The following is a 22,459-nucleotide window of genomic DNA, read 5'->3' on the forward strand; positions in this document are numbered from 1 at the left end:
TCGTCTTACAAAGAAATTTTAAAAGGCAAAACCAAGAAAAGGAAGAAAAATTTAGTGGTATTACAGTACTCACATAAACCATCTTTGAGCCATATTTTAAAATAAGAGGGAAATCAAAATCTTTCAAAGGAAGCAGAGGTTTTCCAGTTTCACCAAATGCAGAACAAAATGTCTGTTTCCGCCCAAACTCCTTCCCATTCAGAATGAACTAGGAATGAGGGCCTGAGGAACAGCTTCCCGCAGGCGCAATGCCAACAGCTACTGTGTTGAAACGACCATCACGGTGCCTAAACAGTACCCATCCAAGGGCTTGCTCTAGTCAAACAATTTTCCACATCATTCAAGTACACACATTCCTAATAACTTCACTGTTCGTTTATTTACCTCCGACACCAGTAGGACTTCCTGATCTGTGTTCTTGTCCTTAATATAAACCTAAAAATCCACCATACAGCACATGCTTTTTGAGCACTTATTACAAAAAACACAGCCCCTACCCTCAGTGCCCTTTTGGTCTACTAGAGGGAAGACTTTTTACCTGCATTTGTTCATTCCAACATTCACTGAGTACCTACCAAGTCCAGACAATCCTTTAAGCACTGGAGATAAAAAGAAAACAAAACATGGTGCTCACTAAATCGAACACAGGAGTAACTGTCCCAACTCCAGTTGAGTCTGATGATATTTTGTTGCCTAATATCAGGAGTGGTGCTTCACACTTTCACGTGCAGAAGGAATCGGTAAATGCATGAGGATGTTAAAGCAGGGATACGTGGAGGGTGCTACAGAAGCCCACACTGAGGACGAGAGGCAGAAACCAGTCTGTGGGAAGAGCTGATCAAGGAGCTAAATCTGGAAGGATACATAGAGTCACACAGGGAAATAGAAAGTGAGAAGCCGTCCTAGAAGAAACAGCATGTGCAAATACAGACTACAGATTGTGATTTACTATGGCTCAATCAGCATAAATAGAACGTGAGGCAGAGAATAGCTAGAGAAGGTAAAAGGAACAAGATCGTGAAGGGCCTCCTACATCATGCTGAGGAATTTAAACTCTATCTTGAGTACTTGGGAAACTACTCAAGGTTTTCAAATAAGGAAGTGAACATGATCTAATTTCCACTTTATAAAGATAGTATGACAGAAGGCTGGAACAGGGCCAGTGATGAGTAATCTTAGCAACAAATGAGAATCTAAAATGTTCAAGTAAAGTATCTCTACAGTCAAAACTGAGACCTAGCCGTCAAAAAATAAACCTGAGATCTAAACTGTTTTGAATTTTCCCAAATCCATAAGCTTTGACAAATTAAATTTCCATTTATTCATGTATAAAAAGTGAATTTAGAGAATTACTATGAGAATTAAATGCACAAGTATAAAGAAGCACACAATGTCTGACACACAGCGGCACTCAGTAGGGGGCGGCCATATTCCTGCTCTGTCTTGTTATTACATAAGTCTACAGCTCAAGAGCGCCTGGAGTAGGGGGCCATCAAGAGACAGCTGTGAAGAGTGTGTGACACTATCCTTTGGGAGCAGATACAGTAAGGGAACAAGAAGGGTCCAGTGGTTTTGGGATTTAGGTCGTCTCTGTTGACTGGCCAGAAACACTTGAAGTGAAGGAGAAAAGAAAATGAGCCTGTATTCATCATCTGTAATATTTGGCTGGGTAGAGTAAAAAGAGGTTTCGATGCTTTTGGTTTGGTTCTGGATTAAAATGAGAAACACTACAGAAAGAGGTGGGGGGGTGGAGAAGAGCCCTAAGGATGGCTCCCAGCCCACGAGAAAGTGATGTTCACTTTGGGTATCCCCCCGAGAGGCCCAGGATTTCTTTCCCGGCCTTTGTTTTGCTCAGGTCGGTGGAGAGCCAAAGGTCCACAATCGGTGTGAACGTCAACATTTCCAGTTCGAACTGTGGCAGTGGCTCATCTCCACTCACTCACTGCTGGGCCTCCTCAGGCTAAAGGGTGGAAAGGGGCTTTACTGATCTACACATTAAAGATGTGCCTCATGAGTTTCTGTCAACTTTTCACGTCCTCATTAGAGCAATTTCTCTCCAAACTCTCAACTGCACTGGCTTTAGCTGCCACTCTATGTCCTAGATCCTGTCTCCCCACTAGGGGGGTAATCAGCCTCATGTCAGTGTCTCCCAATGTCCTTCGACCCCCAGGCCGACCCCCATCCATCACACGAGAGATGAACAGTTCTTGAATGATGTTCTCTGATTTTTTCCTCAGAGGGGCAGAAGTCATCAGCTAAAGCTGAACGGGAAGTGGTTAAGGCACTGAGCTCAAGGAGGTAAAGATTTAAAGAGCTGGTGGAGAAGACATGGGCAACGTCGGCTACGAACAAAGGAAGCCTGCAAGGACCTGCCTGGCTCTGTTCCTCAGTCACTGACCACAGAGAGTTCTAAAAACTGGCTTGGGGACTTAGTAACACATGTAATGTTCTACCTCTAGAAAAATAAAATAAAATAAATGCAAGTTGCTTATCAGCTTTGCACCACTGTATACATTAATTTCACCTTAAAAAATGTCCTTCCTCTATAATCTGAAACACCGGGCTGTGTTTGGCACTTAAATCTACTAGGACCTGTCATATGAGCCAGAGCCCATCAGTAACTGTGTCTTAGATCTATGTCAGGCACCCTAGCCTGACAGGTGTATTTATTTACTAATTATATCTAAAAAGACTGGGTGGCTAAAACCCTAAAATAATCAAATAAATCTGACAGTTCCAGAAAACAAGCATTGTGTTTTGTTTGTGAAGAGTAAGTTCAACTTTGAACTCATGTACCCAGTGCTAGTCATAACGATTTAAGAAAGTGGACACCAAACCAAGGCACTCCAACCAAATTACTAGTAGTAAACGGTTTGCATTCTCACAGGTATTAGAATGTCCAGTCCATTCCATAAAGACTTTTCACTTTAATAAATTCTGAAAACATTCGTGTCTAAAAACCAGCTATGATGTAAAGAAGCTTAATATTTAATGATTTTTTAAAAATAATTTTATTTTATTGCATGGTAATAGCAGGCATACAATAGCTATATGCTGTTTACAAGAAGTACAGCTAAAACCATAAATAACTTTCCCCAGTAAGTTTGAAAATTCAAAGACAGAAACAAATAATATAGTTTTTAAATCAATGTAATGTGCCTCAAAAGAAACAAAAATGTAACTTAGTCAACCTGATTCAAGAAGAAACAGAAACGTTAAATGGCCATATAACATTTAAATGGTAAAGCGGTTTCCTCTCCTCCCAACCCATCCCCTTTAACGGTGGGTAAATGACAACAAGGTTCAAGGGAGTTCTGCCAAGTAAACAATCCTCTGAGACTACTCCAAAACACAGAAAATAAGAAAATCTTCCTAAATTCATTTATGTGGCTAAAATAACCTTGATAACAAAACAGCAAAGAAAACTACAGGTCTATTTTACTTATGACTATATCAACAAAACAAATCCAGTAATACTCAGAAATTTGTAATATCACATGGTAGGATTTTCCCCAGAAACCTAAGAGTGGTTTTAAATGAGAAGGTCTGCTATTATAAATTATAATCTACACATGCAGAGAAAACTGAGCACTAATCATAATTCCTACAAGGGGAAGAAGGGGAGCGAGGGAAGAATGGAGGAAGAGAAGGAGGAGAAGGGGAGGAAGAGAGAAAGGAAATTATGGAGCCACATCCCTCATGAATATAAATGCAAAACTGTTGAAAAAATATTATTAAATGAAGCACTATAAAAAAAATAATTCATCATGACCAAATGAAGCTTATTTCAGGAATGCAAGGATTTAACATTCACAGTATCAATAAATATAATTTACCACATTAGTAAAATAAGGATGAAAAGCACCATGATCATATTGATTAGAGAAAAAAACATTTGACAAAATTCCCAACTTAAAAATAGAAAGGAATTCCCCCAATCCATTAAAAAGCATCCAAATAACACCTAGAATTTCACATTATATTCAATGGTAAAATGACAAACACTTTGTCACTAAAATCAGGAACAACGCAAGAATGCTTCCTCTCACCATTTCTATTCAACAACGGTACCGGTGGTCCTAGATTTGCACAGTAAGGCAAAAAAAAGAAATAAAAGGTATAGAGACTGGAAACAAAGTAAGACTCTCTCTATTGGTAGGTGACATGATATTTACATAGAAAATCCCAAGGAATCTGTTTTCTTAACTACTAGAATTAATATATGCATTATGAAAGGTAATATAATATAAGGTAAAAGTATGAGTTTTGTGTGCATATACAAGCAGAAAATAATGGAAAATAATTTTGGTAAATGTCACAAACAACAGCTTAAAAAGTATAATTTAGAAAAATATTTAACAAAAAATATGTAAGATCTTAAAAGCAAAAACTACACAAGGCGAAAGGAAATTACAGGCCTAATTAAAGAGCTACAACACTGCCATGGATAAGAAGACTCAACATCACCCAAACTTGGTCTATACATTCAACGAACTCTAATCATAAACCCTAGCATACTCTACTGAGTGGATATTAACTGATTCTAAAATTTATATGAGTACACAAAGGACCTAGAATATCCAGAGCTATCCTAAAAGAAACCACAAAGTTGGAGGATTTATACAACTGAATTTAAGACTGACTATATAGCTAGAGAAATCAACAATGTGTGGTAAAGACATATGGACAAATAGACACCTGTGTGTTCCCCTCCACAAAATAAAAACAATAGAGAGCCTGGAAATAAACTTATTATAAGACTACATATATCATATCATATCATATATTATATTATCATTTGCTTTTTGACGGCACCAAAAACATTCCAATGATGAGATGAACCATAGATCTAAATATAAAACTAAAACTATAAAATTTCTAGAGCAAAATATAAAATAGCTTTGTAAGTTGGGAATAGGAAAAAAGTTTCCAAGACAAGGTACAGAAAGCAAAGATCGTAAAATAAAAAATAAATAAATTAATTAAATTAAATAAAAATCAACATTAAAAATATCTGCACTTCAAAAAAGACTATTAAGAAAATGAAAAGGTTAATTATTGGTTGGGAAACATATTTATAATATTTATCTGAAAAGAGCTTCTATCCAGAATATATAAAAATTATAGTTCAAAAACAAAAAGCAATAAAAAGGACTGAAAGAGCTAAAGAGAAACTTCACAAAGGAAGATAATGTGTATGGCCAATAAGGACAAGAAAAAGTACATGACAACATAGTTGTGGTTTTAAACTACAGTGAGAAACCACAAAACACATACCAAAATGGCTAAAATTAAGAAGACTGGAGATGGGGGTGGGGGGATGGTGGTGGTGGAAAATTTAAAAATAAAGAAAGAAAGAAAGAAAGAAAGAAGACTGGAAACACCAGATGCTGGTATGCAGGTAAAACAACTTACCACACATTGTTGGAGGGAGTGTAAAATATATTTATATATTAAAAATCTAAAAATTTTTGTTCAGTAAAATATACCACAGAATAAGACAATCTGAATAATCAGACAGGGAGAAATGACCACATAAACACTCAAAAGGTTCAGGATATAAAAGGAAATCCTACAAATCAAAACTAAAAATACAAACAGAAACAGAAAAATAAGTACACTATATGAAGAGGCAATTCACAGAAAGGAAACAGGAATAACTGGTCTCACTTGTAAGCCAAGGGTGATCAGCAAAATGCAAGTTTAAACAACAGGGACTGCCTCACCCCCCCTCACCGGCGAACAGTAAATTCCACTGCCACGTGGTGAGGCTGTGGCAGCCTGAGTTCATTCACTGTGAGTGGGAGTGAAAAGTGACAGAACCACTATGGGGTGAAAAAGGGGGGGCAATGTCTAGTCAAGCTCAGTTTGTGTATTTGCTGTGACCCAACAATTGCAATCCTAAGTTATGCTCTAGAAACACCACAGGAGGTGCGGCAGGTACAAGAGGGTTCAGGGCAGCAGTTTGCAAAACAAAAAAGCACAAAATAAGCCAGGCGGTTTCTGACAACGGATGTCTGAGCAAACTATGCATGTCCCTGCAGCGCAGACCTACCTACACAGGGGTGGGCCACAGTAGGTTTGCACAACACAATCACTAATAAACAATAACAAGAATAAACTGTTTCACGTACTCACAGCTGTAAACCTGCTTCTTCCCACCCTGTATGACAATGGAGAGCCAGAGTTTGGTAGAATTCAAACAAGTGGACTCAAACTAGTAGGCCAAGAGTGAGCCTATTCATAGGACTGTCATCATGTGATAAACAAGTATCCACATGTTTCTATACATAGGGATATTCCCTAAGCAGTTTTCATATAGATTACTTTTAACAATGGATAGATTTTACATGAATGAATAGAAAATATAAAACGTGCAGCATAGCCCTGGCCGGTTTGGCTCAGCGGTTAGAGTGTCGACCTGCAGTCCAGAGAGACCTTGGTTCGGTTCCCGCTAAGGGCACGTACATACCTTGGATGCAGTTTGTCCCCGGCCCAGGTTGGGTCATGCGGACGGCAACCACTCAATGTGTCCCTTTCACGTCGATGTTTCTCTGTTTCTTTCTCTCTCTCCCCCTCCCACTCTATCTGAACATAATATGGAAAAATGTCCTCAGGTAAGGATAAAAAACTAAAAATTTTTTAAAAAATAAAATTCAATCTGCAGCATAATGTTATACAATATTTATGTTTCTGTATGTTATGTATTATAAAGAAATGTATGAGAATGATTATCACAAGGCATGTAAGAGTGGCTGGAAAGGAATAACCCAAGAAAGAAGAAACCAAGAATTTGGTAACATTTTATTTCTTCACCTGCATGGTGGATATGGGTATTCACCACATTACATTTATACCTATTTCTAGCTGATAAGTATGTAATATTTCAAATAGAGTTTTAAAGAGAAGCATATAGAAATACTTGCATTCTACATGTCAGAGAGATGGCTAACTGCCAAAAAGCATTAAATAGTTCATAAAACTCCGTAAGTGACAAATATTTCATTCAAATTCATTTGATTCAAAAAATGAAAAAGTGAAATTAACATTAGATATTCTTTCACAAAACATTTACAACACAGATTTTTACTTTTATGTGGGGGGGGGGTAACAACTCCTAAATAAAATTTGCATGTGAATTTAAGACGAAAAAGGCTGCCCGGCTGGTGTGGCTCAGTGGTTGAGCATAGACCCATGCACCAAGAGGTCGCCAGTTCCACTTCGGATCAGAGCACATGTCCAGGTTGTGGGCCCAATCCCCAGTGGGGGGCATGATGGAGGCAGCCAATCAATGTTCTCTCTGATTGATGTTTTTTGGGGTTTTTTTTAAATCCTCACCCAAGGACATTTTTTTTGCATTTATCTTCAGATAGTGCAGGAGGGAGAGAAACATCAATGTGAGAGAGACGACACATCAACTGGTGGCCACACACATGACCGAAACTAGGGCCGGGGACAAACTGCAACCGAGATACGTGCCCCTAGTGGGAACCGAACCTAGAACTCTCTGATCTGCAGGCCGACGCTCTAACTGCTAAGGCAAACTGGCCAGGGCTCTGATCGATGTTTCTACCTCTCCCTCTCTCTTCTCCCTCTCTCTCTAAAAGTCAATAAAGAAAAAATAATAATAAAATAAATAAAAACACAGTATTAAAAAAAAAAAAAAAAGGCTTTCCAGTATGTATACCATTTCAGGAAAATTCAAGTTAAAAACAAGGTGTGAAAGATAGAGGGAAATTGTGCATATCAGCAGTATAATAAATAAGAAAGGGAAGCCAGGGACAGATGGCACAAAATAGCAGTGAGCCTGCATATGGAATGGCAGAAAACGGTGCCTGACTTACATACAATATGAGGAAAGGCAGTTATACAATACTAGCCACGGAATAATTGTTTTATCAAACAGTATTCTCTCACTTGAAAAGTAAGACTGATGCATGCTAGTTTGCACACAGAATGAGTCACGGGGTTGAATCTGTAGGCAAATAAGAGGGAGGGAAGTGTTGGCATTTCTCCAAGTCCAGCTACAGTGGCTTCCACTCTGCTCTACCTACCCCTTCCCCACTGCCCTGAATCAGAGCAGAGAGCATTCATGACAGATGATGACAGTCATACTGCGGCCAGACCAGGCAAGTCATCTGGAACTCACAGAGGGCCAAGGAACAGCCCAGATCCTTTGAAAGATCTTATATAACTATTTTATAAAAGATTTATTCACCAAGTGAGCTCAAAATTTCATTTGAGTCTAACAGGTTATCTACAGCAGATCTGTCCTCAGAGGTCATCAATCTGACCAGAACTAAATTACTTTCAGTGATTTGCTATATCACCCTGGCAGGTTTGGCTCAGTAGTTAAAGTGCTGGCCCATGGACCAAAGGGTCACGGGTTCAACCCCCAGTCAAGGGCACTTACCTGGATTGCAGGTTCAATCCCCAACCCTGATCAGTTGATCTGTCTCTCTCACGTTGATGATGTTTCTTTCTCTCTTTCTCCCTCCCTTCCACTCTATCAAAAATCAACAGAAAAATATCCTCTGGTGAGGATTGATAAAAATAAATAAATAAAAGATAGCCATATCAGCCAAAGGTAACTAAGATACATCCTTGAAAAACAAATATTAAATGTAGACCAAATGCCTGAAGCACTCTCATTTCAGAAAAATAAAGTAAGTAAAATTTAAAAAATAATAATGACTTACAAGGAAGTACCATCTTGACCCACAGAGAAAAGTTAGAAGGTAAAGCGCTGAGCTCCAGAATATATCCCTCTCAGAGGCACAGAAGGAAGAAATGAACAACCTAATCTCTAGTTCTCTAATAGAAATGGCCAGAACTATAAGACCAAACCCCAGATTTATGTCCCCCCAGACAGATGACACCCATGTGTACAATGCGGAATGGATACTGGGCAACAGCAACTGAAACATATGAGGAATCCAGGCACCCCCACGTCTCCCAACAGATGGCTGAGGCTTTCCCCAGAGATAAGAGTATATTGTAAACAAGCTCTATGTACACACAGGTTTTATTTAAGGGAAGTTAAATTTAAATATATATATATATATATATCTTGTACAGAATGAAGTCAAACCACTTAGGAGATGCAGAAGTATCCAAGACACAAACTAAGTTGCATATTTTCATGATTTTTTAAAACTGTGTGCTGGAAGAGCATCAAAAGACTAAAATGTATCTGAACGCTAGTAAAATGAAATAATGTTAGAGACTTTGGAGGGATTAGAGGGTAAATCAGCAACTTGAAGGTTGATGGGCAAATGGGATACTTCTATACCCCCAGAGACAGAAATGTGTCAGGTGGTACCCAAAGCCACTGTATAAAAATGAGCTTGGAACATTCATTCTACTTAAAACATGATACTACAGAATGTAACAAAAAATGACTTTTTTTATGACAATCATCTAAAAATTTCAAGTAGGTAATGAATGGCCTTCTTACCTCTATTATCCTTATGTGCTCCAAAGTGTTGTGCCCACTCTTAGATTAGAAATACCTTAATGAAAACATCTAAAAATAGGAAGGTATAGCCCTGGCCGGTTTGGCTCAGCGGTTAGAGCATCGGCCTGCGGTATGGAGAGACCCAGGTTCGGTTCCCGCTAAGGGCACGTACTTCGGTTGCAGTTTGTCCCCGGCCCTGGTTGGTCGTGCGGGTGGCAGCCACTCGATGTGTCCCTTTCACGTCGATGTTTCTCTCTCTCTCTCTCTCCCTCCCACTCTATCTGTACAAAAAATGGAAAAATGTCCTCAGGTGAGGATAAAAAAAAAAAAATAGGAAGGTATATAAAATTGATGTTAGGGCTATCATAACTTGGAAAGGAAAGTAGAGAACACTAATTCTGTTTGAAGAGACCGAGATTAGAAAATTTTTAATGACCTGCCACAGGGTTCTTAGATGTGAATCCAGGTCAACACTCTCTAAAGAAAAAAGGTTTACTCTATTAGGACTAGAAAGCTCAGAGGTTAAATCTCCCACACTAACTAAAAGTAGGAAAGATAGCCACCTACACATTCATCGAAGTTACTCTACTAGTAATCAGCGGAAAATGAACACCTCTATTTTCAAGTAATCTCTCAGAGATACATGACTTTAAACCAAGACTAAAATATAGATCTTTCCTTTTACTTCCTAAGCCCAGTACAGGTTAATAAGTTTGGTCTTTTTTTAAAGGGTTCAAAAACTCCCTTAGAACATTTTTTAGCACTCGGTTTCCTATGATCTGGCTGGGTGGACACACTGCTGTTCTGCTGAACACAAAACAGTGCACAGTTCTTATAGTGGAAGGATTATGGCCTATCTCTTCACCCTGTAATGACTATCAGAGGATTAAGCAACTGGCCCTGACTGATAGTGGGCAAAAGAAAGAGAATTTCACCCAGGCCTGTTCAGTCAAGTAAGCCAGAATGTAATCAGCAGTGAATAATGAATAATCATATTCATTAGTTACTAAATGCTCTAAGAGACACTGAAAGTAGAAAGAAAAACAATTTTTAAATGATTACTATCCATCAAATGAATCTGTGAGTCTATAAATTTTACAGATAGTGTATGAATGTATTTCATTCTACACATAAGAATCTAAAATAAATAAGGCTGCCAGGGATAACCTCTTACTATTAAACTTCAAAATCTGCTGTTGAAGACTTTGAAAGCAGCAGCTAAGAGTTTTTTTTATTTTTATTTTTTAAATCATCATCTGAGGACATTTTTCCATTTTTTATTCAGATAGAGTGGGAGGGAGGGAGGGAGAGAGAGAGAGAGAGAGAGAGAGAGAGAAACATCGATGTGAAAGGGACACATCGAGTGGCTGCCACCCGCACGACCCAAGCAGAGCTGGGGACAAACTGCAACCGAGGTACATGCCCTTAGCGGAAACCGAACCCGGGTCTCTCAGGACCGCAGACCGACGCTGTAACCGCTGAGCCAAACAGGCCAGGGCAGCAGCTAAGAGTTTTTAAGAAGTCGTCCATCGACAGTTTTGAGTATGTACAGGACTGATTAATATTAAAAAACTTATTGGTGTTATATAATCTGAAGCTTCAGATGGGAGGAAATAGTGTTCTACAGTGACACCTACTGGTAAAGAGCGATTGAGCAACATGACACTATTAAATAAAATAAACAGATGTTACATCTCTGTGGCATGTTAGAAGCTACAGGGAAAGACTGAATAATACTCAAAAGGGAAAAGCTAAACAAACAAAAACATTATACACACCGGTGTCAGTGTACTACAAAATAAGCACCAAAAGATATAATCTTTCTTAACCAAAGATTTTCAAATCAAAAAATTTGAAAGAGGTTTTCTCTGGCCCCAACTAGCCATACAAATCAAATGTTAGGTCCAATTTAGTTATGTCTCATTTATATTTTTAAAGAGCAAAACTGAAACAGGTAAAATTGAGCTATATAGGAAACTAGATATTTACCAGTTTTCAATTTAAGTTGAGTAAAATGAAAAGTAGCACTTGCTTTAAAAAATCTAAGTTATATTAATCCCCAGAGTTTCCGTTTCCAAGCACTGCTTTTCAACGACATGACCACCAAAATAAACAGAAGGCCAGATAGTCACCCTTTCCCTAAAACGCATGCTTCAAGAGACTGGGGCCTTTTCACCCCATACTTTTATACAAAAATTAAGCAATAATAATATTGAATGTGACCAATGTCATCATCAGCTTCAGAGTTCCAAAGCAAAACAACTAAAAATACTCACTACTTGAGCCCTTGTACTTCTCAGACTAAGATTTTTCAAATGTACTGTTTCAAACATAATTTTAGCCACAGGAAACTTAATCGGTGAAACAACAAAAGCACACTTTTCCTAAGTAACTAGCTGTAGTATGCCACAGAGAGAGCCAGAAGGAAACTGAAAAAAGAATCTACCCTCAACTCCAAGACTCTCAAAAATCTTACAAATTATGTAACCCCAAATTCAAGCATTGTGGCATAATGAATGGATTTTTAAAAAGCTGATTTCCAGTCCTGGATGTCCATTAACTAGTTGGGTTTCCAAGAACTACACGATATTTAATGAACTAGACAACCTTTCTGGACTTCAATGACCCAAAAAAACAGAGCAACAAAAGAGAAGTTGGCTATCTTTCAGGTATATACTGCTAATATATATATATATAAATAAAATCACATTGTCACTCTGCAGGGTAACTGTCTGCAACAGAAAGAATCCTCATATCCATCTCCAGTGCATTCTACCTGGCACACAGTCAGAACTCAGTATTTACTGGAAAAAAAACAAAAAACAGTCTGTGGAAAAATAATGTTCATTATGTAACATGCAAGACTCCAATATCAACTCTTGAAATGCTTTGAGGTTTTTGTTTGTTTTGTTTTTATACTAGTACTTTTTAATATATTTGCTTTTACATACTGTCTGTTTCATGACAATTGTGGAATCAACATGTAAAATGCTTAAAAGGTTGTAAATCTTCAAATATGAACAGAAGTTCTAAAATGTCTGAATATGAAAGTCAGAATACAATCAATTAAGTCATAACATTTCCTAAATTTATTATTTGACTGTTAAAACTGGTTCAGTTATTGGTTCAATTCAGTACGTACACATTTCCCAGTATTAATTCTTACCAATAACAGGCAATATCAAGTGGCTTCAGTCCTCTTTACTCAATATCAATAAGGATTAAAAAAAAAAAAAAAAATGAACCAAAAATGTGCTTCCCTTGTAAACAGCTACAGAAACTTTTGAGAACAATTAATATCCAAGTCTTGTTCACCAGTTTTCTGTGTTGGTGCTCAAGTGACACAATGTCTCTTCTCATTCAGAAACTTTAAAAGGAGTAGCCAGGGCCACCTGAGCCAGTTCCTCTACTCTTCAGCCTGTTTAAGTCACTGACTGGTGTTTAAGGACAAGTGACAAAGAACACAAACTTTTTCTTATGTCAAAGGTGAATTAATATGATTACTTTGAACTTAAAACTGTATTTTTCCATTGGCAATGCAAATACTAGTTCTCAGAATGTAAATCTGTGCAATGACTTTAACTGCACCATTTAAATTCATTCATTCACTCATTGATCAAATATTTATTGAGCACCTATTAAGGGCCAAGACCATTCCAGGAGTTATGAATAGGAAAGAAAATGAGGAAGGAATTAAGACAGGAAGACAATACACATGAAAACAGATAATTTTAGATAGTGATAAGTGCTGTAAAATTATCTGAAGTAGTGATATGGTTATCCGATTTATTTTCTTGATAAATATGAATACATTACATGCAGACCTCAGGAAACAGAGTCTAAATCATTTCAAAGTGATAATTTCCAAAAAGAAAGTTTACAGCTCACATTCAATACACATGTGCACTGCAGTTTCAATATCCTATGAGTCAAAGGAGTATAAAAGAAACCGAGAACCACTGAAATATGAGACGAACCTGATTTAAAACATCTGTTCTCTCTCTTTGGTGGGTTAGCACATGGAGTAGAAAGGTGAATATTCAATAGATTTTTTTTTTTAAAGGCAACGGTAAATAATAAAGAAGTTCGCCAGTATTCTATAATACTTCAAAAGTAACTACAACGCATGTTAAAAAAGCTACTTTAAAGCAAAAATATTTAAAATAATTTCTAAGAACATTCAAATCACTCCACCCTCACACACTCCACACCCCCAACAGATTATACTTTGAGCTGCTCTTAAAACCGGCTGATTTGGTAGGAATTTGCTCTCTGACTTTGGCTCATTTCCAAACTCCCCAAAATATGCAAGGCAAAGGTAAACTGTTTCTCTTACTCCCATCCTCAGTCCCAAGGAAAGCCAAGAAAGTCTCTATCAATAACCATCTCGGCTACGCCCTGCAGGTGAGGGATCAGCCCACAAGGGGCTCCAGGCATGACCAACCCGAGGCCCACCAGCGCGGCCTCTGCCCGCGCCAACAAGGAGCGACAGGGAGGATGGAGATGCACGGTGGGACCTGGACAGATGGGACCGCTTGGCCTGCCGCCCGAACCGCACCCCCAGGGCTGGCCCCAGATCCCCGCTCCGCACGCCTCTGACCTCTCCGGGCCCCGGAGCTGCTGCTGCTGCCGCTGCTGCTGCCGCCGGAGCCGCTACTGCTGCTGCTACTGTTGCCACCACCGCCGCCCTTGGCATTCTTGCGCGGAGCCATCGTGCGCACCGCTGGAGCTGGCGAGGGGTGGGGGACTCCCTCGGTGCGTGAGGGATACTGGGGGTGCAGGAGGCGCTGACCGCGGCGGGCGCTGCAGCGGGTGCGGGCCGCGGCTCCTGTAGTAGCCCCTGTGTTTCAGCCCCTCCCGCTGCGCCTCGGAGGGCTTCCGACCGCGTGCCGGGTGCGCGCGACCCAGCCTCTCCAGCGCCGGACCTGTGTCTCCCTCCAGAGTGGAGAGCGCGGCTCACCGGCCCCCTCGGCCACGCCCCTTCCCGGCCGGGCCCTACCTCCTCCCCGCAGAGGGCTGAGTGACGGGATGTAAAACCTATCACAAGGGCTTCTATGAAGGGGTGGAACTCTGCCGCGCTTCCCCGCCCCATGCCGACTTGGGGCTATTCTGGCACCACGCAGCCGCCTGTGAGCGCGGGCCGCTTACGGCTTTCCAGTCTGCCCTGGTCCTTTGGAACGTGGCAAACGTGGAAACCGAGAGGGCTCTCGCGAGTGTTGGAGGACCCCCGACACGATCGGGATGGGGCGGGGCGCGGGGGCGGGGCCAGCGGACACGTGTGCAGCGTCGGGACGGAGCGCGCAGCCTCTTGGCTTTTTCCTGGGAATTTTGTTCATTTCCCACTTCCTTGTACGCACTGACACCAAGGTTGCTTCTTGCGGAAGAGATGGTTATTGTCGGTATTACTATTAGTACATTTCTGAAATGGTGATGTTAGGAGTAGTTAAAATGCTTAAGCCATTCATAGCAGGACTTCATTTTGTTTATGCCATCAGTATTTTTAGAGAATCTTAGTTCTAAGAGGTGCAAATTGTTAAACTAAAAGTTCATTTTGTACTAGGTGGAACTCGTACCTGAAATCTGCCCCTGCCAGGCTATACCTAGATCGCCTTTCCTTGATGCTCCCAACCGTGGGTTCCCTGTACAGTCACAGTCCCCGAGCCTGTGCTGCCTCTGAATTCTGCATGTGATCTTAAAAATATCTAGGCCCATAGATGAAACAAACAGGGATTTGAAGTCAGGTACGTCATCATCTTTGTGTTACATTGCCAACGCCACGCCTGGTGTGTAACAGGCAAGCAAGAAATGTTTGGTGATTTGATACATTTCTGGAAACTGAGTAAGACCTTCCCCCAATTCTTGACCCTGTTTCAGAGCACCTCCTGGGAATGTCTCAAGAGAGCTCAGGACCCAGAGACAGTGGTTGCAGTGCACCATCTGGTTTTATTTCTCTTCCCCAACCCCACGCCCCACCCCCATCGCCAGGTCCCCTGGCCCACCGTCTTTTCTGCTGTGAATGGCTGGATGCCACTGGGCAATGCCTCGTGATGCACAAAAGCCCAGTGAGGGTGGGTCGTGTTGCATAATGGGGAGAAAGCCTCTCTCTCCTTGTGGAATAATGTTAGTTACCAAGATAAATTAGGGGCAGGGAATCTCATAGAGTTTTTACTGTAGCAGCTGTTTGTTTTTATCTTATGGCATCTCCTGCCTCCACACATCCTTCCTCCCATTTGGACCCCCTTTCAATGCGGGTAGGGGAACTGAGCTTGGAGACAAATCTAAGTAATAATACTTAATATAAAATAGTATGAGAACTAAGCTGAGAAAAACAAAGCTTAAAATATTTGAATTCCTAAGTTATCACAAAACCTTGTTGTTTTGTCCATTGCTAGGGATGAGATAACTGAGGCCTAGAGAGATTAACAAAGTATCTGAGGTCACAGAACTAGTAAGTGAAAGAGCAGGGATATGAACTCAATCCATCTGACTCCAGAGTCCATGGTCCAAATTTTTCTTTCAGGCCAAGGCTTGGTTTTGCGCAGAGAATGTCTCACCTGGTTCCCCCTTCTCTTAGCAGATGTCTCCCTGGTGCCTCATTGATCCTACCTGGGAAGACAGGTCTGAAACCTGAAGCTGGGTGCTCATCAAAGTCCACCTCTTTGAGGAAATCAAATTTATGTGATAACTAACTCCAAAATGCCATGATGTTATGCTTTGCGTCGGCACTTCCAAAAAAACAAATCTAGTAGCACTGACAGGTACACTGCTGTGTGTCTTTGGCAGTACCAGGCCAACATAGAGGCTTTGTAAACAGTCACAGGAAGTCAGAGGCTACCTGACTTCCTTCTTGTACTACAAGAAAATAGCTACAATGATATTTATACACTCAGTATTATACGAATGTGTAACAAGGTTTACGACACCAGATACTATTGGCTATTTATACAGTTTAGTGTCAGGGTCAAAATTTCCCCAAGCTAAGTATCAGTATTACACATTTTACATCTGTTTATACTTCCTTCTTTTATGAGCATTCAAAAATACAAAGCTTACCTTGGATACATGAAATTCTTCATAAAGGTCTTTTATTCAGCTTTGGGGCAGGGAGGTTAGGGAGTAAAAGTATCCTTGAAATTAAACAAAAGGTCAAATATCCCTTGTTAGCCTAACCTCATTTCTGTATTCCTGAGTAAGCTATGATTGAACCCTTTGGTGAAGCAATGCTAAAAGGACCAAAAAGATAAGTTTAACTAGGACAATGTGTTAAAATACTAATTTAATAGAGCTTTTAAACTGGGCCAAATGTGCCTTTCAGATATTTCTATAAACTTTCCATTGGCTTCACTGGGATTTGCAAGTAAGAACTTGAGGACAAGATTTGTCCTAGTTTCTGTGTGTGTTGACCCTTCACAACCTCCAGTCAAATACTTTCCAAATTAGATATTTCTGGACTTACTTATGCCTACTACAACACCGTTTTAAAGTTACGTCTTAACCTGCTTCCTAGAAAGTGGTTCTTATTTACATGAGGTCTTCCTGATGCAAAATTTTATTATTGCAAGCTAAAAATGAGTATTTCCCCATCCTTTATTTACTGCCAGAATGAGAAAAAAAAAAAACAAAAAACACAAAGATGGTCATGATTCAGATGTATGTTTTCATTTTACATTAGTGGAATTTGTTGCAATGAAGGCTATGCTGATAAGTACAGAGTACTTTTAAAACATTCTCTACTCAAAGTGTTCTCAAAGCAATTATTCCCATGTGAGTCATAGCTCGACAAGAAAATTAAATGTCATTTTCATCAAACAGCTTGAATTTATATTATCATGGAAAACATAATCCTGGCTAGTATCTACATTATAAATATATATAAAGAGTTTATATTGCCTGGCCTATGTAGCTCAATGGTTGAGCATTGACGGTTTGATTCCCGGTCAGAGCATGTGCCCAAGTTGTGGGCCTGATCCCCAGTGGGGGGCATGCAGGAGATGACCAATCGATGTTCTCTCTCATTGATGTTTCTTTCTCTCTCTCTCTCTCTCTCTCTCTCTCTCTCTCTCTCTCTCCCCCTTCCTTTCTCTCTAGAAATCAATAAAGAAAAATAATTTTTATTTTAAGAGTTTATATTAACAGAAGTAAGTGTAAATCTAGTCAAATATATTAGAATTGGAAATATTGTGTTGTAATACAAAAAAAATTGAAAACACTAACTAAGAAATCTGTCATTTCTTCTTTCATTTTAATCCTTTACATTTTTTCTATTAGGATTTGTATATCTTAGTGCCAATTTTTTTTCCTAATAAATAGCATTTAAGTAATGGTTATTGATAGGTCTTAAGTTTCTTAGTGAAAGAGACTGATAGAATTGAGTCTTTATTTCTTTTTTCTTTATTCATTTTTAGAGAGAGATAGAAACAACGATGAGAGAGAACATCAATTGACCACCTCCCGCATGCCCCCCCACTGGGGATCAGGCCCACAATCTGGGCATGAGCCCTGACTGGAAATCGAACTGGTGACCTCTTATTTATTTATTTATTTGGTACATGCCCCTAGCGGGAACCAAACCTGGGACTCTTTGGTCCGCAGGCCAATGCTCCAACCGCTGAGCCAAACTGGCCAGGGCCGAACTGGTGGCCTCTTAGTGCATGGGTTGATGCTCAACTGCTGAGCCACACCGGCCGGGCTAGAACTGATTCTTTTTAACTTTCAGACTTAATGCCACCAAAAAAAAAAACTTAAACATGGAGAAAAAGTCAGATAGTTAGAGTAACAAATGATTATAGGCTTGGCAATTCTGTGGTATGTGAAAGGAAATATTAATGTGATTTAAAAGTCTTCAGAAAGCCCTGGCCGGTTTGGCTCAGCGGTTAAAGCGTCGGCCTGCGGTCCGGAGAGACCCGGGTTCGGTTCCCGCTAAGGGCATGTACCTCGGTTGCAGTTTGGCCCCGGCCCTGGTTGGTCGTGCGGGTGGCAGCCACTCGATGTGTCCCTTTCACATCGATGTTTCTCTCTCTCTCTCTCTCTCCCTCCTGCTCTATCTGAACAAAGAATGAAAAAGTGTCCTCGGGTGAGGATTAAAAAAAAAAAAAAAAAAAAAGTCTTCAGAAAGTAATGGAAAAACCAAGAAAGGGGGAAAATGGAGGAATCTCAAGGATTCTAGTGTTTAAAGGATAATGATTTTACTTAAATTATATTTACCTCAAGAATCTCTGTGTGTATAATAAAAGTAATTATTTTTATGCCTTTTATGTAAATAACCATTCTTTTCAGGTGGAAACAGCTCCCCGATCCAAAGAAAAGTGTCCTGAAACTGGTTTACAGGGTCCTCCAATTTCATCAAGTCTACATACATTTAATAGATTACTTGCCTTACAACAGTGTTATGACAATCTGCACAATTAAATCATTCAGTCTATTTATTTATTTATTTATTTATCCTCACGTCAGGACATTTTTGCATTTAGCTTCAGATAGAGCAGGAGGGAGAGAGGGGGAAAGAGAGAGAGACACATCGAGTGGCTGCCTCCCGCACGACCCTAACTGGGGCCAGGGACAAACTGCAACCTAGGTAAGTGCCCTTATCGGGAACCAAACCCGGGAATCTCTGGTCCACAGGTCGATGCTCCAACCGCTGAGCCAAATCGGCCAGGGCCATTTAGTCATTTTAAATCCTTCACAGTGGATGAGAAATCATATATACCCAACATAAATTAGTATCGACCCGGCTGTTTTTTACACTGTCATCAGTTGACTTGAATCTACTCTGCAATTTCATAAGCACATGACAAACATTTCTGAGCCCATACCAGAAAAAGAAAAATCCTTAGAAGTTTTGCCAAAGAACTTGCCAGTGAGGAGGGTCTCCTTGTATCATGGCAACAAGATTTTATTAACCTAAAGATCACTGCTAATATAATTGAAACTCAACAGTACTTTTATATTTTAAGATGCACAATATTCATTACTTTAAAAACTTGTTTAGTGTTATGTTTTGGCCAGTAGTCCTGAATATTTTATAATCCTTCTTTGGATTGCTACAGTGCTGACCTCACCACTTGATGAAGTCACCTGTCTGTTGCTGGATCCCTCTGAGCTAGAGACAAATTGCAATGTCACGATGACCACTGAAGCTACTCCTCCCAGCACCAGAGAGAATATTAATCTAGTAAAGCTGTGTGGAAATCATTTCCAAGAAGCTGTTTCACAAATTATGATTCTATTTTGTCTACTTCTTGATGATATTCATATTGCACTTAGTTTTTCTAGCACCAACACAAAAGAATTGAGATATGCGGCTGCCAGAAGGTATCCTGAGAGAAGCAGTTGTGTAAACCCTAAATGCAGGAGTGTTCACTGTTTAGACCTAGCCCAAGAGATTGTTTTTAAAATATATGTATTCAGTCCTGGCCTGTTTGTCTCAGCGGTTGGAGTGTCGGCCTGTGGACCAGAGAGCCCTGGGTTCGGTTCCCTCTAGGGGCACGTACCAAAAAAATAATAAAATAAAATAAGTATTCATTCCAAGTTTGAGAAAATTGAAAGCCAATGGACACAGCTTGCTATTGTGCTTGGGTTTATGTGAAAATAAACTAAGTCACAAACAGTACTTAGGAAACTGACACACAAGCTACCACAAGGGTGGGGACTGCCAACGGCCCCATCTATGTATCCGTGAGGCACAGAGTAGGTATAAATAAACATTTTCATCTCAAGCTCTTTGAGTGTGAACTTCCTCTGCCTGGGGAATGTTTTCACTAGACTGTCCAGAGGCCACTGGACTCTTGTCACCCTCCCCGGTGTAGTCCCAAGCCCTCCTGTACCTCTCAAGCTGAAATGTTTATATTTGTTAGCTAAGCAGCTTATATTTGTAAGGTCAGGGCTTACATTTGATAGCAATGCAAAAAAACAAAAATAAAGTGAATGTCTTTTTGACAGAAGGAGAGATATTTTCAAGTGGCACACAACCTAAAATTTTAGTTATTTTCTTAAAAATAGGTAGGGGTGTAATAAAAATCAATTAATAAAAATTGGGGGAAAAATAGGTAGGGGCACCTCGTTACATTTATCCTGTCATAAAACTGTGAGTAGCCATGACTAGCGAAAGACATTAAAAAGCAAGGACGGGGAGGGAAGGAGCCACTGTGTGAGATGGCAGTAGACGCTTAGAAAATTCGGTGCCCTGAGGCGGAGGACTTTCATGAACACCTACTTAACACCTGAAATGTGACCAGTTACAAACAGATTGAACTGCCAGTTCTGTGCAACTAGAGTCTCAAAACAATGATGTGACCCAAAGCAGACCAGCGTGGGACAGAGAAGAGACTGTGAATGATACAAAACTAGGATGGGGGAAAAACAAAGGTTTATCCCATTAGCTAGGTTTGCCTGCGTCTGTTTTTCTATTTCCAAGTTAGGCTGTGTTGAATCTAACACCAGATTTGCGTTCCATATTATTATTATACTTGGTTGGACATGTGTGCTTGTACATTAAAAATTTGGTAAATTAAAAAAAAAAAGAATTTGGGAAATTTCACGTAGGTTATTGTATGCTGTCTGTTCAGATTTTCATCTTATCTTTAAAAAAAGGAAGTCAAGTCTCAAGTTAAAAGGATCATTTCAAGTACTAACTGCATAGACTGACTCATTAGAATTCAAATTCAGGGTCTCAGAAGCAGCAGACCTTGTAAGCAGCAGCCCTCACCGAATTATGCTGTTCAAGTCGAATCCCTGTTTGTGTGTGCAGTGTGGCCCACAGCCGGCAGGCAGAGGAGGGCTGGCCGCTACCCAGCACTGTGATGTGTTCCTCACTCTTCTGTCACCCTTGGCCTCCAAGTGTCAAGGAAATACATGTGAGATCCCCAACCCCCCGCCCCCTCTGCTGTTCTCTAATGACTTTCTCTCTTCCATACTGCCCTCAGTGGTAATCAGGTTCACCCGGTACACGTGTTGGGCACAAAGAAAAAGGGGAGCATGCAGAATATGGTTGCCTGCTGGTCCCCTCCCTCCCTGGTCTATCAACAGTGCAGGCCCGAATCGCTTCAGCCTGGGGAATACGGTGCACTCAGAGCGAAAATGCTCCCGTGGCTCAGGCTGGAAAGCAGGTGGAACGTCAGCGTTATTGGGAAGACTCTCCACCAATCCGCAGAACACCTCCTTCCTCCTGTGCCCACACTGAGGGCTCCCAGTACAAATGCAAGTTGGGAGGATGAAGGGATGACTGGCAAAAACTTGGCCCACCTCTGGCCCCAGTCCCACAGAATAACAACTCTGCAAATACACAAGGCACCATGCCAGAGAAACTGGCCAAAACAATGTCCTCTTGGGCGTGGGGGGGTGGGGAGCCCTTACCGACAGGCAGTAGTGCAAGTGAATCATGACAGGTACAGACCGTCTCTCTGGAACCCACCACTGTCCCCACGGCGAGCACAGTGATTGTCTGGGAAGTCCTCACTCCACACTGGTCTCCCCTTCCCCCTGCTCCAGCTGGACTGGGCAGGGTGGGTTGGCTGGTTTGTTTTGCTGCCATCAGCAGGTTATGCTCAGAATTCAGGATAGTTAGAGAGAGAACTCCACGTTACATCCTTTGTTCTCCATCTCAGCCCTCACCACAGGGCCCTGAACATCGTAGGCTGGCACTGGGTCATTGGTGGCTAATGGGACAACACTATAAAACTCTCTCTAAAAGAGTCCCTGTTCCAAAAAAAATTACCTGTACCCAAGCCATGCTCTGTGGCTGCTCTCAACCCTCTTCAATTGTTTTCTGAACGCCCCAAAAGCTAGCGCAATAAACAAGAGAGGGAAGTGGCATTTCCCCACCTTCCGCGGTGTGTGTCCTGTGGCTGACGGATGGCTTCCCCACATGTCTGGCCCTCCCTGGCCAGGTGCTTACTTCCTTATCTCCGCTCATCCCCTGCAGACAGCTCCAGTTCAGACAGAACTGTCAGGAGAGTTTCCAGAGGCGCGTGCTACACCAGCCACCCCTTTCTTCTGAAGAAACGG

The 22,459-nt window shown here is 40.7% G+C and overlaps 1 protein-coding gene across 2 annotated transcripts in view; it reads right to left on the reverse strand.

Moving 5' to 3' along the window:
* ASPH (aspartate beta-hydroxylase) overlaps positions 1-8,139 on the reverse strand; it is a 190,949-nt gene extending 182,810 nt beyond the window's left edge. For both annotated transcript variants that reach the window (XM_036263701.1, XM_036263699.1), the window contains exon 1: positions 8,055-8,139. In XM_036263701.1, coding sequence (XP_036119594.1) covers positions 8,055-8,094 — 40 coding nt within the window. In that variant the 5' untranslated portion in view covers positions 8,095-8,139. The remainder of the gene's footprint in view (positions 1-8,054) is intronic.
* Between the last annotated feature and the right edge of the window lie 14,320 nt (positions 8,140-22,459).

Source organism: Molossus molossus, unplaced genomic scaffold, assembly GCF_014108415.1.
Source record: "Molossus molossus isolate mMolMol1 unplaced genomic scaffold, mMolMol1.p scaffold_m16_p_16, whole genome shotgun sequence".
Classification (NCBI taxonomy): Eukaryota; Metazoa; Chordata; class Mammalia; order Chiroptera; family Molossidae; genus Molossus; species Molossus molossus.